Source organism: Lontra canadensis, unplaced genomic scaffold (assembly GCF_010015895.1).
Source record: "Lontra canadensis isolate GAN:19392208 unplaced genomic scaffold, GSC_riverotter_1.0 scaffold62, whole genome shotgun sequence".
Lineage (NCBI taxonomy): Eukaryota > Metazoa > Chordata > Mammalia > Carnivora > Mustelidae > Lontra > Lontra canadensis.
Window position 1 is genome coordinate 10,342,369 of NW_022631056.1, and position 16,825 is coordinate 10,359,193.

Genomic DNA, 16,825 nt, shown 5'->3' on the forward strand with positions numbered 1-16,825 from the left:
CACATCACATTAATGTGCTGCTTTAATTAGTTCCCTTGTAGAATATAAAGATAATTTTATGAGTTCATTACCTCATAATAATTCATCGGATCTGTTTAATAGTAGAAATCCGATTACTGATTAACCTAAGGAAGAAAAATAAATAGAAATAAAAAGTGTTTTAAATGCTCCACTTAGTCTTAAATGTATTGTTATTTAAGTTTTCCTAACTCAATGCTCCAGCATGATTTATGCATTGGGGATAAATAATTTTCAGGGAATCCATAAAAGACAAAGAGCAAACCCTATTAGAGTATGTAAACAATGTAGGTGTTTAGATTGGGTGAGCACAAGGGAATACACGTAGGATGCCCTGGCAAACGAGGATACCCATGAGAAAGAACACTACCTCCCCTTCCTCCTTTCTGACAGATGGACTTCCTTGGTATTTATGGTATTAAGAAATGACATTTACAACTCTTGTGCTAGCTAAGTTTCTGGAAAAGGATCATACCAGCTCTCTCACCATCTCATCCCCGGTTGGGCTCTGATTTGTCCTTTTATCTCAGTTCTCAGGTGGAAGAGAAGAGAGAAATGAGAGTGAGTTATCCAGAAGGCTGACATAAGTAAAATAAATATTAAATTGTTTCTAAAGACGTTATTAATTTTGGTCCTTATTCCAACTGTTTAAAACCCGACATTGTGTAAAGGGGGAGATTAATGTGGGAGAAAATGATTTCCAGAAAATAGCGAGGCTGCTTCTAAAGTAGCAGCTTATTATTTTATACCATGTGAAATGTGTCTGTTGGATGAGTCTCTTCCTAACACAGTCATCTGTAAGATTGTAATGATACAGAAGACTTCTCCATTATCTTTAACTCCATTTGCCTCAACACGTACACATGCACACGCACACGCACACGCGCCCCCCACCCCGGATCCACAGCTCACAACCTAGCAGTCTACAGAGTACTGTGCTAATAAGAACTAATGAAAAGAACAAAATAAATAGTTGCTATTACAATAAGGCCTCTATTACATCATTATTTGAGTCAGTGGGCTATAAGTGATACATTCTTTGCCTTTATCTGAAGTTGCAGTCAAATTCTCTCAGTTAGATGTGTAACTTCCATGATTATATTTAGAACTACACTTAAAATTCTGCATGAAACATTTATATATTTGCAAGGCAATCATTCTTAGACATTCCTAATACGAATTACTTCCAGCACATCCAATTAGTTAATTTTTACTTTCATGCAGGTGTACACATGCATCTACTTAAAATGTGCTTCGTAGATAAAGTAACAAACAATAAGTCCATGCAAACAATCCCGAGACGTAAGTTGGTCATTATGATTGCATTACTCCTGTTAAGAGTTTGCTTTCTGTTGTTCATGAGACTACAAGTGCAACTAAAACAAACAGACAAAAAATACAGATAATTTTGAAACCCAATTACTTGCAGGTAGCCTTATTTCTTTAGAAAGCAACTGAGTCAATTATTAAATCTCTAAGATAATATTACATGATCTGCCTACACAAGTGAGCTGTATCCCAGTTTTGGGCTGAGAATCATTGTTTTATATTAAAACTAGACAACAAGAAAGCATGCAGCGCTTAGGTTACATTTCTTTTCCCCAAAGAGTTGACTTTAGCAATATGACCTCCCGGCTGAAGAATGAAGTCTGGAAAATGAGGACCAGAAGTTGTAGAGGTTGTTAGCGGGAAGCAGCAATGAGGAGATAATTTTACACAGGTGGTTGATGACTGATGGAGAGGGAGGCGTTTTAGGAGACATGGACAGTTAGTATTCGGGAAAGAAAACACTCTACCTGTGTAGCCCAGCGAATTGTCATCGTTATCAGAGGTGGGGATTGGCGTCCCGTTGTCGTTCCCCCTCTCTAGGTCTTCAGGGTCTGTCGGAAACAACACCAGAGCTGCTGATGGGGTCACAGGAGTAAGGGTAGTTGCCATTTCGATCACAGCATGTCCAGACACAAGTAAATCCACATGTGACAGAAAAACACACAAGGACAACACACAGCACACTTCCTCCTTGCCCCTCCTGCAGCACAGTAAGCCGCACGGAGGGCTCAGCATTCTGGCTGACAGTTTCTACTCCTTCTCCTTAATTTCCCTAATTCTCGGCTCTGCCTGCACCTTTGCTGCACTTGAAAGCTGGTGGAGGGCTCTGACTGCCCTCTGTGAGGCCGCCAGCACGGACTGAGGGAGCATATGGAGGAGGGAGAGGGCAGGGTAGCTGAATGCTAGCATTGCTAATTTTCCACCTTATTGTTAATCAAAGCTATTGACTGTGATCACTCCCCATCATCGCTTCATCTCCTGCCAATTACAGACTCAAGGGACTGTACCTCATATGGGTGGGGGGGAGGGTGTGGGGAAAAATAGGGTCTTGTCAAATAACGGGGTGGATGATGAAAATGTCATACTTCTCCTGAGCAACAGTAAAGAAAGCAGCGTGCAGCCTCACACCCTTCGGAAGGCAACAATTCGTCATCTTAAGGGACGGAGTTAAATTTGCTGAAACAAAGGTGTGAGTAAAACATTTCACTTTGGACACTTCGGGTTGGATATTTTAAAACCTCCCCAATCGCTCGAGAGTCTATGTGACAACCATCCAGAGAAGTATTTTCCTTCCCTTATCCTTGTTTGTCTGGAATAAAAGGAAGGCTTTTTACACTTTTCACACTGCGTGTGACTTTCCCTAGGTAGAATTTTACAACTCAAGTTCTAATATCCAGAAGTTGAGTTGCAGCCTAAATTATACACACAAGCCCAGTGACACCACGACCCATTTCCCGAGTGCTCCGTCACTGTATGTCCAATCTCTGCGTGTTCGAGAAGCAGGAGCAGAGTATCTAGCTTTGCAGCTGAAAAGCAGGCACAGACACAATAAAAGCCAAGCGTGTACCTCCTGAACCGAATACCGTAGAGTCATAGGTCATGCATGCGGAGGTGTTCTGCGCTGTGAGGGAGCCCAGCTGTGCACTCGAGGAAAAAAGTGTGTCGCTTATGAACGAGGCAGCAAGTACACGCAGGTAATGTCCCTCTAGAAACATCACGGGGGTCATTAATTCTGTGCCCCAGCTAGTTTTTTTTTTTTTTTTTTTTTTTTTTTTTTTTTTTTTTTAGCTAGGTTGACACATTTGGTCATACACACAGCTCTCCGGGGATGATTTAGAAGTTTTTAAAAGCGGATGCAAAATCTAACGTGAGCCACTTTTTGTTTTTTTTTTTGCATGTAGCCACTTGACGTACTCTCTCTCCCTGACTCTCCTCTCCAGCTCCTATGTCATGTAATTAACCTGATGTGGCTCACATGAAGAAAAAAAAAAAAAAAGGCGCGGATCTGCGCAGACTAAAAGGAAATGCTCATTATTGCTGTATTCATCCTCGCCTTTCCAGCGATGGCTGTTGTCAGATTTATCCGTAAAATCAAGTCTGGAAGTGGTAGAGCAGGAAAAGGGTCCACTTGTGACACACACCCCTGCCCCCCCTTCCCCCAAGCCTGTTAACTTATTTGTACGCATTAATTGTTTAAGGCAGTTTTAAGTCACATCAATAAGAGAGAATGGGAAACGGGCGTTTTTTTGTGTGTATTTTCCCCCAGTGTTAACACAATGTTCTGCCACAAACTGAGTAACCTTGCTCAAGCAAACTAACCAAATAAAAGAGGCTGATACAGGAAGATAAATAGAAGGTTCTGGTTTTTGAGCTTTTAAAAAGGCTATTAAGGAGGCCTCCCCTGCTTACCCACAATATTGTGTTAAAAGATATGAAGCATTTAGAGTCACCTTAATTTTTCAGAGTCATTACTTTTAGTTACCAATGCAGCTTTTCAGAGGAAATACTACCTTTAATTTACGATGGACTGTGTTATTTAATGTAGATGCATACATTTGCAATCACTCTGCTAAAAATAAAATAAAAATCTCTCCACATCCACAACGTGAACTCAGTTTGACTACACACTATCCTAAGACGTTTGCCTTCTTTGTTATTGGATGTTCCCTGACAACGAGGATACTACAAAAACAACAGTGACGAGGAAAGAAAATTCAAGATCATTTCAAACTAGACACTTAGATCTGTCTCAAGGAGAATTTCTCACCCATGTCTAACTTATCCTGACTGTTTTTTAAAATTCACTTTCCTGTCCCCACCCATCACCCTCCTGACCCCTTCTTAGGCTCAGGAAAGAATAGACTTTGCATTAATCAATGGATCCTATCCTATCTACAAAGCACATTCCGTCTACCCAGCACTGCCTTTAATTAACAATATGCTAGACCTTAGGAACAAAAGATGCCATCTTGGCTAACTGCACTCATTTTTTTTCTTCTCCCTTCAAGTCAAAAGATAACTATAACAGGAAATAACCCCTTGACTCACTGCGCATGAGATTTAGGATTGATTTAGAGACGGTCCTCAGATATTTATTTAAACTTTTTGTTAAGGAGTATTGATTATGTGAGCCATGGAATAGAACACAATGAGATAAGAGATTACATAGTGCTTGCAGTGTCTGAAGGAGGGAGGGCTTCTTGTACCCCAGGATTGAATTTAGGGCCATCCAGACTTGAACTGATATAGGTGTGGCTGCGATTGATGAAAGCCGCCATCACATCCAGAGAGGAACTGTCACTAAGGGGCGGGGGAGGGGCAGGTTCTACGTGCCTGACATCCCCATCAGACTGAATTCCCAAGGGTCAGGTAATGTGCTTCACATTGGTACACCCATCACCTTATACTGGACCTGCAACGTTCTACAGACTTACCCATTTTTTTTCCCCTTTAAGATAATAAATGAATTAATAAACAGATGGCAAACAAGAATGCAGATCTCACTTAGGTTACGGGCTCTCAATCCGAAACAACTTAAAATACAAAAAAACTTCTTATAAATTAACTTCCATGTTAATGGACTCCTTATAGACCCAGGATCTGTAAAGGCATAGAAAGCATTTTGTTTTTTTTTTTTTCAAAATAAAAGGAAGTCTTAAATCATAACATTGTAGACATTCAGGGTTGGAAACATGTCAGATGGACCTTCACTACAACCTTCCATCAGACGAATTCTTCTGAATTTAAGGGTCATTTGGCCTTCAGAGCTTTTTAAGGCAACTAATTCCAATTTGACAATTAAGACCTTTATTTTATGTTAGATTTTTTTAAAAAAATGCTGTTTTCTAATTTTATGTTAGATTTTTTAAAAAAAATGCTGTTTTCTAGATTCTAATTCCAATTCTAAGGTGCCGGGCCCAAAGGAACTGAAACCTTATCTATGAAAGCCTGTTTCCCTCCCAAGCTTCCTTACATACTTGTGTTTCACAGGGCTCCAGTCTTTGTCCTTTCTTTGCTCACCATGCTCTGTGTAGATATCTTCATTGTGGCTCATGACTAAAGCTCCTTTTTTTTTTTTTTTTTGATAAAATGACACAACTTCCACATTTCTTAATTGGATGTTCTACCAGTGACCAAACCTTGTGTCCACCGCTTATTTGAATTCATGAGCGTTCCAAGAAATCTCATACCTTCTCTCGCGAAACACTGAACGCATCCTCTTTTCTTTCAAAGTTCTACTTTCTTATATTCCCTATCTATATTAAGGACGTCATCACTCTACTATATTTTTAATATTTTACAATTCAATGAGACGTTAGTATTTGGGGTTAAAACTGAACTCTTGCCCACGGACTTCTTGTTACAGATGTTGCTACATGATTTATTTTTATTTTTGTTCTTATTTATCTTTTTTTGGAGTAGGTTGTGTGCCAAAGTTAAACCTGTAATATGTAAGATGTTATATTATATATTTATAAAATTATGCATAACCATGTAATAATATATATTTTATTTATAGAAGACATATTATGTGCGAGGCAGCCACCTTGTAGCAGTCTTTCACAGATTTAATAAAAGTGACAACAATAACAAAAAGGAATAAAGATCTATAGCTTCCAAGAAAAGATCAATAGCTTTCTTTACAATGGAGACTATGTCTTTTAGGAAGCTTTATCCTTAAATATAACATTTATTAAAGGTGATAAAATTTTATTTAATGGTAAATTAAGTGTGAATTTGAAATTTGTTAATCTGTATAACTCTACTTTGATTGAGATGTCTCCAACACCTATATCAAATTATAATGGAAACTCTGAATTAGAAAAATCATTGCATTGCAACCTCTGATAAAATATTCATTCAGACAATCATCATCGATGGGTACTAAACCTATTAGGTGAAAAGTGGTTAGGGGACAGCACACTTCACGGGGTCAAAGTATCACCCCAGAGATTATCTGCTAACTGCAAAGGGAAAGTATACTTTTATAATGGGTAGATCTAGCAGTTCCCACTTAAACTTAGTAATCAAACTTAGTATCCACCAATGGTGGGGGAAGAAAAGTGGGAGGCCAGTCGTGTGATACAATATACAGCATCATCTATAAAGCATCCATGCTTAAAACACTTGCTCTGATTTCTGTCAAGACTTAAGACCCAACTTAAAATGTACTGAAAAAGAAAATATACATTCCTTAGCATACCCATGTATAATAATTGATGGGTGAATTATCTTCCACTTACTTTCAAATGGTTCAGAAAAAGTATATTGAGAAGATTAAAGCAAATATGGCATAATATTAACAATTGCTCATTCTACTATGAAAAACATTCCAAGAAGTTTAGAGGATGGTAGATGAAGACTGAGTGGTCTAAAGCTTTCTCTACAATGTGCAGCAGAAAGTCTTGTGATGATGCTTCACTTTCATTGGTGACATCGTTGCAATGACATCAATACTCATATTTGTATTACCTTTCAACCCCCCATTTCTCTAAATTGTTCATCATGCTATGATAGCCAGTGTTACAGTGCGGAAATGTAGAGGCCTCAGAGAAGACCCTATTGTTTAAATTCAATTTCACTCATTTCTTTTTAATTTTTAAGTTGGGTTTTAAATTCACAGTCAAAACACCGGAGTTTTCATCTGTATCCTTTCTTTCCGTATATTCAGCTATGTAAAGATACATCAAAAATAATAGCTTCTTCCTTTTGGCCTACTCTAATGTGTCAAGCTCGTTTCCTTATAGATTTGCATTATCACCATGCAGGGTTTTGGCATTAATTGACATTTTGAAGATGACCATTAATAAAAGATTAGGGAAAAGCAAATGAATATAAACTACTATCAATATGAGAATTGTGTTCTACAAATTGGATCAATTCTCATTGATTCTTTCCTACTAATCAAGAGGAATGCAGGCAATGGGTACTTTAAATGGAGTACTGAGAACATTTAATTAGAAACCCAGGCAATGAATTACAGAATAAGTACAAAAACTATGTTTGTGAAGTTTTTTTATCTGTCACAATTTTACAAGATCAAACTAAGGTTAAATTCAAACTTTTGTTTTAATCATATGTGGTTAACATAATTGTGGAAGCTACAATATTATTTGCCCCATTCTTCTGGGGAAGAAATAAGAATTATGTTACAGAGATGGAGAGGAAAAAAAATCAGTATGTGTTTTAGGCAGTACCTACTTAAAATAATTCAGAGAATTCAGAGAATTAAGAATTCACTTGGAATTCTTAAATAAAAATGAGGACTGAATGACTTTTTCAGTAATCTATATGGTATAGAACATTAAATTTAATATGCATCAAGTTCTAAAACTGTGCTACAAAATGTTGAGTGAAACCTATTCTTTTAAGCAGCAATATGGTAACACAGAAAACAGTGTATTACAACTATTTCCAATTTTGCTATTACAAGGAAAATCAAGGTTACTTTCTTATTTTTCTTTCAAAAATAAAAGAGCCTTGATTATAATGATCTATGTGAATAATGACTGTAAAAAAAGTGTTTCCAGATAAAATAAATCAAAATGTTAAAATTGACATATATATGTATTCAAATACATTTTTTGTGAGTGGATGATTATTCCTAAATTTGAAGACTTTATCATCCAACACCGTTGAGAAACAAAACAAAACAAAAAACAAAACAACAAATTCAGAGTGGTTTGGTATTTGAGTAAACTAAAAATAGTCTCCATGAGAGAGTAGATAATTACAACCCATGACCCGAGATACCAGGATTGTATTAAAATGAAAAAGTAGATTTCATACAATGATCTCAAAATATATGTTAGTGCTTTTCCTCATTTTCTAGTTTAGGTGATCGGGTAACTGAATAAATCATATGTGAATAATGAGAAGTAAAAACTGTACTGAATATAATCACAACTAATATTTACAACATACTTTAGTTTTTAAAAAATATATAACTTATGTTATTTTTTAGGTATATATATTTTCTCATGCAATTCTTTTTTTTTTTTTCCCCAGATTTTATTTATTTGATAGAGAGAGAGACTGCGAGAGAGGGCATCCGAGCTGGGGGAGTGGGAGAGGGAGAAGCAGGCTTCCCACTGAACAGGGAGCCCCATGCGGGGCTCGATCCCAGGACCTTGGGATCATGACCTGAACTGAAGTCTGATGCTTAATGACTGAGCCACCCAGGTGCCCCTCCCATGTGATTCTTGCAGGTCTATCATGATCTTAGTCATCATCACTAACTGCATCACCTACATTCCCATTTTAGAGATGCTGAAACTAAAGCTCAGAGAATTTTTTTTGCTTCTGTCATGCAACCAGTAAATAGTGGATTTGGAATTCGATTCCAAAGGATTTCTGACTCCAAAGCACCTCCTCTTTTCACGGAGGCCCGTGTCCTCTCTTTACACATCAATCCAATTCTAGGAACTGGATGGAACTTTAATAGTATATAAGCAATGGTACACCAGGTTAGTGAATCTTTTCCAGTAGCTAAACAATAAGATTGAATAATTTCACCAGTCTATTTCTGAGCTCTGTTAAGCACATCACCGTGTCTTCTTCACTGTCTCCTTTTAGAGACAATATAAAATAAAGTATGTAGTTAATAACATAGATGTGTTTAAGCTACAAATACACAATAAGATGTTATTAAAATAGGGGTTTATTATTAAAGTTTTTCCTACATATTTTTCTTTTTATTTATTTTTACTGTTTTTTAAAAATATTTTATTTATTTATTTTAGAGATACAGAGAGAGAACGCACCCATGCAGGACTGAGTGGGGAAGGACAGAGGGAGAAAAAAGAGCCTCAAGCAGACTCCGTGCTGAACACAGAGTCACGGAGGGGCTTGATCTCATGATCCTGAGATCTAGACCGGAGCCAAAACCAAGAGTTGGATGGTTGACTGATTGTGCCACCCAAGCACCCCTCCCAAAATGTAAATTTGGGGACAGAACTACTGATTAAATAAAATTAAGATAAATTCAGATTTTTTTTTTTTTACTAGTCCGGTATTGTTCATGATTCAGTTCTCACAAAACCATGTCCTGAAATTCAGATTTTTAAAAAAAGATTTTACATATTTATTTGAGAGTGAGTGAGTGAGAGAGATATGAGCTGGCAGCAGGGGTGAGGTGCGGGGGCTTGCGGGATGGGAGAGAGGAGGGAGAAGCAGACTCCCCAGCTGAGCAGGGAGCCCAATGCAGGGCTCCACCCCAGGACCCTGGGATCGTGACCTGAGCTGAAGGCAAACCCTCAACCGACTGAGCCACCCAGGCACTCCATAAATTCAGATTTTTTTGACAATTACTTTTATAAAAATTATTCTTCAACAACAAAGATTTTCCTTCTGGTATAAGTTTAAGGGAACCTAGACCAGGGGCATGTCTTACTTATCTTCATATGCCTGCCCCTTGCACAGTGCTAAGCACAGAGTAGCTAACCAATATGTATTTGTTAAATGATTGAGTGAAACACGGAGGCATAGTTTTACTGGAGTCAAAAGTTTAGGAAGGAGGTAATTTTTCTCAATCAATGAATATCAATTATTTTCTTATTTAGGACTTTGTTATATACTTATCTATCTAAAATTATAATCATTGTCATTAGATATGTTGTCTACATATCTACCTAAAATTATAAGTCTAATTGAAAACTACATTTTGACAAGCCCCTATTGCTGATAGAATAATACATTTCTCCCTCCAGCCCTCCCTATATATACTCTAGGAAAGAAAGTCTTGTTTAACTTAAATCAAGTGAAGGATTTAGTAGTGTAAGTTTTCTTTCTTATTAAAAAAAGATGATTTACAAATATTCCCCCATGGTAAACTGGTTACAAAGGAAAGTGTAATAAATAGTGATAATTTTTAAAACTAAAATAAATCATAATATAAATAAACAGGAAAGGCATTTAAATATTGCCAGGTTGGTGAACTGTATTTTGGTTCTATGGAATCTCTGATTCGAGTATTTCAGATATAGAAATAAATTCGGGTATATCTGGATGAATGAATGAAATACATTTTTTTTCTGAGAGGCTTGATACTGAAGTGATATAACACAGACTGGAAATCAATATCTGGCAATGCCACATTCTATGGCTGAATTTGCAAAAAATGTAATTCTGAAAAAAAAAAGGAGAAGAGCTATGTGAAAATTCTCAAGTTCCATTTTGTTTGAGCTAATTTGGGTCACATCCAGTTATACAAACTGATAAAGTCTGATTAAATAATAGAGACCTAAACAATTACATTAAAAAACAAAGAAATATATATATTTATTTATATATGACAAATTCTATTAACATAAAATATAGTACTGAATGTTAGGAAGGTAAATGCATTAGTGGATCAGCCAGTAACTCAGAAGAATACAAATGTCAGAGAAGAAGCTTTTAACTCATTTAAATTCAACTTAATTTGACAAAACAAGACAAAATGCCTTCAGTATGGAAATCATTCTATTGATGGAGAAACGCTCATAATTTTAAAACCATTTGTTTCCAGATCTCTTCCAGTGGAAACACTGACAAAGTAGAGCTCTTAAAAATAATTGGGAAAATTATGCTTCATCATGACAACATGTGTTTTAATTTGCCGCTGGAATGTTTGGTCTAAGAAAGTCATGAAAGTTTTCATGGGAATAGTTAAGTGATGACCATTTCTTTATATAATCAGAAACTAAGCCAATTATCCAGTTGAAGTTTGCATTTGTTCAAAATGCTCAGATCGAATCTTCAATAACATCTGATGTGACAGATACCTTGGTGGGATGGAATTTAATCTGCAGAGATTTGCTCCCTTGAACTTTATCTGTGAGAGTTAATTTCCAGTCCATTTTACTAGTATTTCTGGCTCTCTCCGTCTGTTGACTTTTTTTGTTATTCTCTCCACCCACTTTGCCCTGGTATTCAACTGCTTTTCTTTTATTGTGCTTAGCATCTGCTACTGTTCCACTCCCTTCCAGTCAAAGCATACGGTAACTTCAACACAGGCTAATTAAATGGTGCTTGAAGTTAGTTAACAGGTGGTGCCCCCAGCTGCCCTCGTTGTAGGAACAGCCACAGCTCACATTTTAAAGGAAAGAAATGACACAATAGTGGTACCTGAATTAATAGAGTACTCCTTCCATACCACTAAACTGATGTTGGGGGATCAAAAAGAAACAGGATCATTCTTTTGTAGATGGAGAAATCTGGTTTGGGGGTTTAAGATCTCATTTGAGATTCTGAATCAAACCTCAGACCTCCTTATCCTTTAACCAGTGTTATTTTTCCCATCATATATAAATTTGTTACCATTTCCTTCAGGTATGTTAATAAAGCACATTTCTGATCACTGCTGTTAGTTCACATGTTAAATGATATTCAAGTAAGACCCACATGATTCCCTAAAATTCAAATTATCAAGTAATCTACTTAGCATTTTGGAATTACTGCAACTAAGTGTATATTATTACTTACTTACTTAGGTATTCAATATAGTGTAATGTTTAAGAGCCACTAGCTAACTCTGTGAGCTTGGACAAGTTATTTTACCTTTTTTTTGGTGGGGGGAGTCTCCCTTTCTTCATCTAAAAAATGTGGAGTCATAGTATGTATTTCATGGGAATGTAATGAGGGTTAAATAAGCAAATATTTGTAAAGAAATTTCTGCGGTCCCAGACACCTAAGTCAGTAAATGTTGACTATTATTATAATTAATTCAAATTAGAAGTCCACTTTAAAATGATCATTTAGCAATTCTTAATGAAAATTAAGTCCTATGAATTTGCTTCTTGAAATAAGACACATTCTGTTTCTGTTTTACATGCCAATTTGGAGTTTCTATAGGAGAAAAGGTGAAGAAAGTATCAGTTAAATTCAAGAGAAAAACTGATTTGAAAGCTTCATTTCTGTCCAGCCATGTTGCAGTATGTCTTTCCACTGTATTTCTTCAGAACTCATTTGAGCAGAATTCCCCACTAAATCATTCAAGAAGTATTTCCATGCAGACAATTTTATCCTCATGACAAACTCCTTGAAGTGCACACTTTAGTTTTCCGAATTGTCTGCTTTGTGCTGACAAGGATGGATTTAGTCAATTTTATTTCTTGAGGAAAAAACAAACAAACACGACTTCATGTTGAAATTACAGATTTCTTCACTCTTGGGGTAAAGTCCCCCCCGCCCCCCTTCCCTTCATGCCCAATGTTGTTTCAATCTCTGCCTTTCTTTTGCCATTTCCCGTAGAGGGGCAGAAACCCCTGGGTGCTTTGGGGAAAGTCTAAAGCATCTGCAAATTGCGTCCGAGTCACGCGGTCCCGCCAGTTCCTCCCACCCAGTCTTCCCCTAAGTGTCCCGCAAGGCGCGGCTGCCATCCATCTGCAGCCATCACGGCCATCTCCAAGGCAGCATTCACTCGACTGCTGAAGAGACAAATTTCCTCCATAGTCTCTTCATTGTCTGCTTTCTCTAACCACAGTCACGGTTTTGCGCTCTTCATTCTAATTGTGCTTTTGATGATTAGGGTCATTTTATGCCTTCAGCTTTCTCAAAGGTCACAGGGATTAGCTGTGTCCAATCGTGGACGGGAGAGAGTGTGCAAGCTCACCCCCCATTCAGCAACCTCCATTGATTTCCCCTCCTTGTGCGAGTGGCAACGGTGGGCACTTTTTTTTTTTTTTTTTTAACTCTTATTTGGTATTTTCCTTGCACTCCTCCCCCACTTCTCAGAGGAAGGCTGTTTGCAGCTATCCTGGCGCCACACGAGCTTTCACCGAAGCAAATCCACGCAGAAAGCACGGATGGTGCAGGCATAAGGCGCTGCTGAACAAATCAGCTCGCACTTGCTTTTTCCCCTATTGTTTTCGTTTATTTAGCTCAGGGCCATTCGACGTTTCCATTTCATAAAGTCCCACTGCACTTTCAAACAGCATTCCCCTTCCTTGCTATTTGTCACTGAATGCAACCAATCACACACACACTGCAGACATTCTATTGATAATTATATATACTATAACATATACACTATGAGTTTTTTTCCTCTGTTTTACTTTGCCGATTCTGACTTCTTTTTCATTTTATTTTTTAATGCACCATTGTTAAAACATTAAGTTATTTTGATTTGCATTTGTGTTTTTTTAATGGGAAACCTGTCAGCTTTTATTCTTGCTACCACTTTTATTGTGAGATGGTTTATTTCACTTGCTAGTGAAGAAAGAGACCTTCTTATTGTAAATTACTGTAAATTCTTGAAACCTAAGATGATAAAGGTAGCTCTTAAAGGAATGTGTGTATGTATACCCATGTGGGGGGAGAGAGGATCCTCAGGAGTAAACTCCAATTAACCCCAAATACTGTAAAAGATATTAGGTTATTACTATCATTATTCATATTCAAGTGATAGCGGGGAGAGTTTATTATGTAAAAATATTTTCTGGACATGAATGCTCTTGGCTCATGACGAAGTCCATTCATTACTATGATCAACAGTTTAAAACACAGTAGGGAGCAGTCCTCAGGTCTCTCTTTCCATCTCGATAGAAGGCAAGCGACTAGTGACTTTCTAGTTGGTGAGATTATCTGCTTGGCTCAGAAGAAAGGTATAATGAATTATGATCTTGTTTATTAAGTAATATGACCTCATAAGTAGAGATGCTTTCCAGAAATTATACCGCACACTCACATTCCAGATTTGAAGATACCGCATCAATGAACTTCGTCCTCCTGCGGTCCCTGTTTTATCATCCAGTTCATAGTGCCTTGGTCTATACATGTGGAAATATGCCCATTTGTAGATTCAGTGGTCTTCATCATGTTGCCTCGTTTAACCTTTTCAAGCTTAATTATTAAAACCTTCCATTTAAAAAAAAAGGAGAGACAACCTAGTTGATGAGCGAATATTTGATTTTTGTGTCCAATAGGCAGCTCCTGTGTGGATACTTTTGGTCAACACATGTATGGGAAATGGATGGAAAGCTTAATATAGTAACCAATGCTCTTTCCATTGGGCTTTTTTAAACAGAGGCCAGAATTTTTAAAGAAACACATTTCCCTGCAAAATAGGAAAGGGAACTGAAGTGCATAGATAGGGAATGAAAATCTGCTGAGTTTTACATATTGCCAGAATTATGGTAACTATGCATAAATAACCTTAGGGAAATATTATAGAAATTGTAAGTAAATACTTTAACTCTTGCTGATGGAGAAAAGGAAAAATAACTAGAGGAAAATCTCTGTAATCTGTAATCTGCAATATTTGGCATTTGAAAATGTGTCCTAAGGCTTCAGCATAAACCTTAAAACCATAATAGGAGAGTTACAAACAGCCCTAAGATCCACAATTCATATTTAACAAATGGATGGCCAGTCTTGCATTAGTAGCAAATTAACGTAAAGAAATCAAACATGGAAATGAAAATATGTACCTATATTCTTAGATTTTTTGAAGAATAAGACTCAACTATTTATTAATATTGATGTCAAAATTTTATTTTTGCTCTGTGTATTTCAGTGCCTAAATATGGTTATAAAAATTACCTGATAGCCTACTACCTGGTAACCATCATTGCTAGTAAATATAATTCTTCTATTGGTTATAAAATTGCTTCCTTATAATTCTGTACCTCCTAAGGTACAGAAATTTTTTCCCGGGGGGGGGGGAATCTCTTTAGTTGTACGTAATTCTGGCAAAAACAAGTAGGTATAAGAAGTCATGGTGAATGACAAACACACAAAACGGAAAATATGCCAGAGTAATTATACAATATAGGCAATTCACCGATCATTCTAAAAATGATAGTAGCGTATTGTATTTCACAATTTGAGAATAAAGATACTGTCAAACTTTCCATTAATCTCAGGTATAATTAATTTATTATGCCATTAAGAGATATGTTATATATTCTTCTCATAAAAATATTGTATTCAGGAGGCTATTAAATTGTAACAAGTGCCATCCTGAATCCCACTGTAAAAGCTCAAAGCCCTACTGCTTTCATTGGTGGAGTTTGAGAAGCTTGGAGGCTCTAATTTTACCTTCAGTAAATATTTTTAAGTTAACCTTTTTATTTTGTGTGTTTACATGCAGTTTTAAGAAGTAATGTAGGAAGATCTATCTTTTACCTAGTGTCTCCCAGTGATAACAGTTCGCTAAACTATAGCGCAATGTCACAAACAGGATATTGACATTGACACAGGCAAGATAAAAAAGCATCCCTATCACTGTGAGGGTCCTTCACGTAGACCTTTTCTAACCACGTCCACTTTCTTCTCCCCCACTCCTTCCTAAGCCTTTGGCAACCACTGATCTGTTCTCTGTACGTACAATTTTATCATTGTAAGAATGTTCTATAGTGAAATCACACAATATATAACCTTCTTGGAATGACTTTTTCCAGTCAGCATAATTCTCTTTAAATTCATCCAAGTTGTCACGTGTATCGAGAGTTCATCTCTTTTAAGTACTATGTAGTATTCTGTTTATGGCTATATGGTTTGTTTCTCCACTGATCAGGTGAGGTATGTTTTTATACTGGTTATTTCCAGTTTTTGCCTATTATGAATAGAGCTGCCTTACACATTTGGATACAGGTTTTAGTGTAAACATAAGTTCCCATTTCTCTGAAATGGAAGCCTGGGAGATCAACTGCTGGGGAGTATGGTAATTAACATTTAGTTTTTTAAGAAACTGCCAAACTGTTTTTCATTGTAGCTGCATATTTCAACCAACTGGTTTTAAAAGGCACGCATGTATTCACAAGGAATAAATGCCTTCGTGGCATCAGGATTAAGTTAAAGTTAAACTCTGAGAGTTCGTTTCTTTCTTCCTTCTCCCATCCTGCCTCTCTCCTTTCCCCTCCCTGTCCCTCCATTACCTTTTACTTCCAATTCTTCTTCTCCTCTTTCCTGTCTAGTTTCTTCCCTTCTTTCCCTCCTTCCATCTTTCCTCCTCCTTCCCTCCCTCCCTCTTTTCCTTCCTTCCTTCTTTCCTATGTATGCATGGAATTGTGATAGAAGGAATGACTATTTGAACCTAATCTGAGATCAAGAGATATGAGTAACTTACAGCCTTGTAAGTCCTTTAAAATCATTAAAACTTAGTTTTATTAGTTTTGTACATTTTTTAACATTTAATAATAGCATCTTATTCTTCTATTAAAAGGAAAGATTTATATCTGACAGTAAAAACAAAAAAATGCAGAATAATCTTTTTGGTCCCTTTTTTTCTATTGATAGTGACAAGTTATCAATCAATAGCCAAATAAAAGTCAATTAAACAAATAAAAAATCACCAGGCAGAAATTTGTTATGTTGTCACTGTGAAGAACAGTCTATCTTCAAAGGGCAAAAAATAATACCTTACAGTTTATTATGCAGTTCTGAATAAAGCATGTTTGGGACTATGTACTCCAACCAAAAGATTTACATTCTCGGCTAATGTGTAACTGTAGATACAGACCTGAACATACCAGCTGATATAAAATAATGTTCTCAA

The 16,825-nt window shown here is 36.7% G+C and overlaps 1 protein-coding gene across 5 annotated transcripts in view; it reads right to left on the bottom strand.

Moving 5' to 3' along the window:
- Nucleotides 1-16,825, bottom strand: part of ROBO1 (roundabout guidance receptor 1) — a 1,159,067-nt gene that overhangs the window by 512,844 nt on the left and 629,398 nt on the right. For 4 of the 5 annotated variants that reach the window (XM_032878064.1, XM_032878058.1, XM_032878060.1 and 1 more), the window contains exon 3: nt 1,815-1,919. In XM_032878064.1, coding sequence (XP_032733955.1) covers nt 1,815-1,919 — 105 coding nt within the window. The remainder of the gene's footprint in view (nt 1-1,814; nt 1,920-16,825) is intronic. The other variant, XM_032878059.1, reaches the window with a different exon arrangement.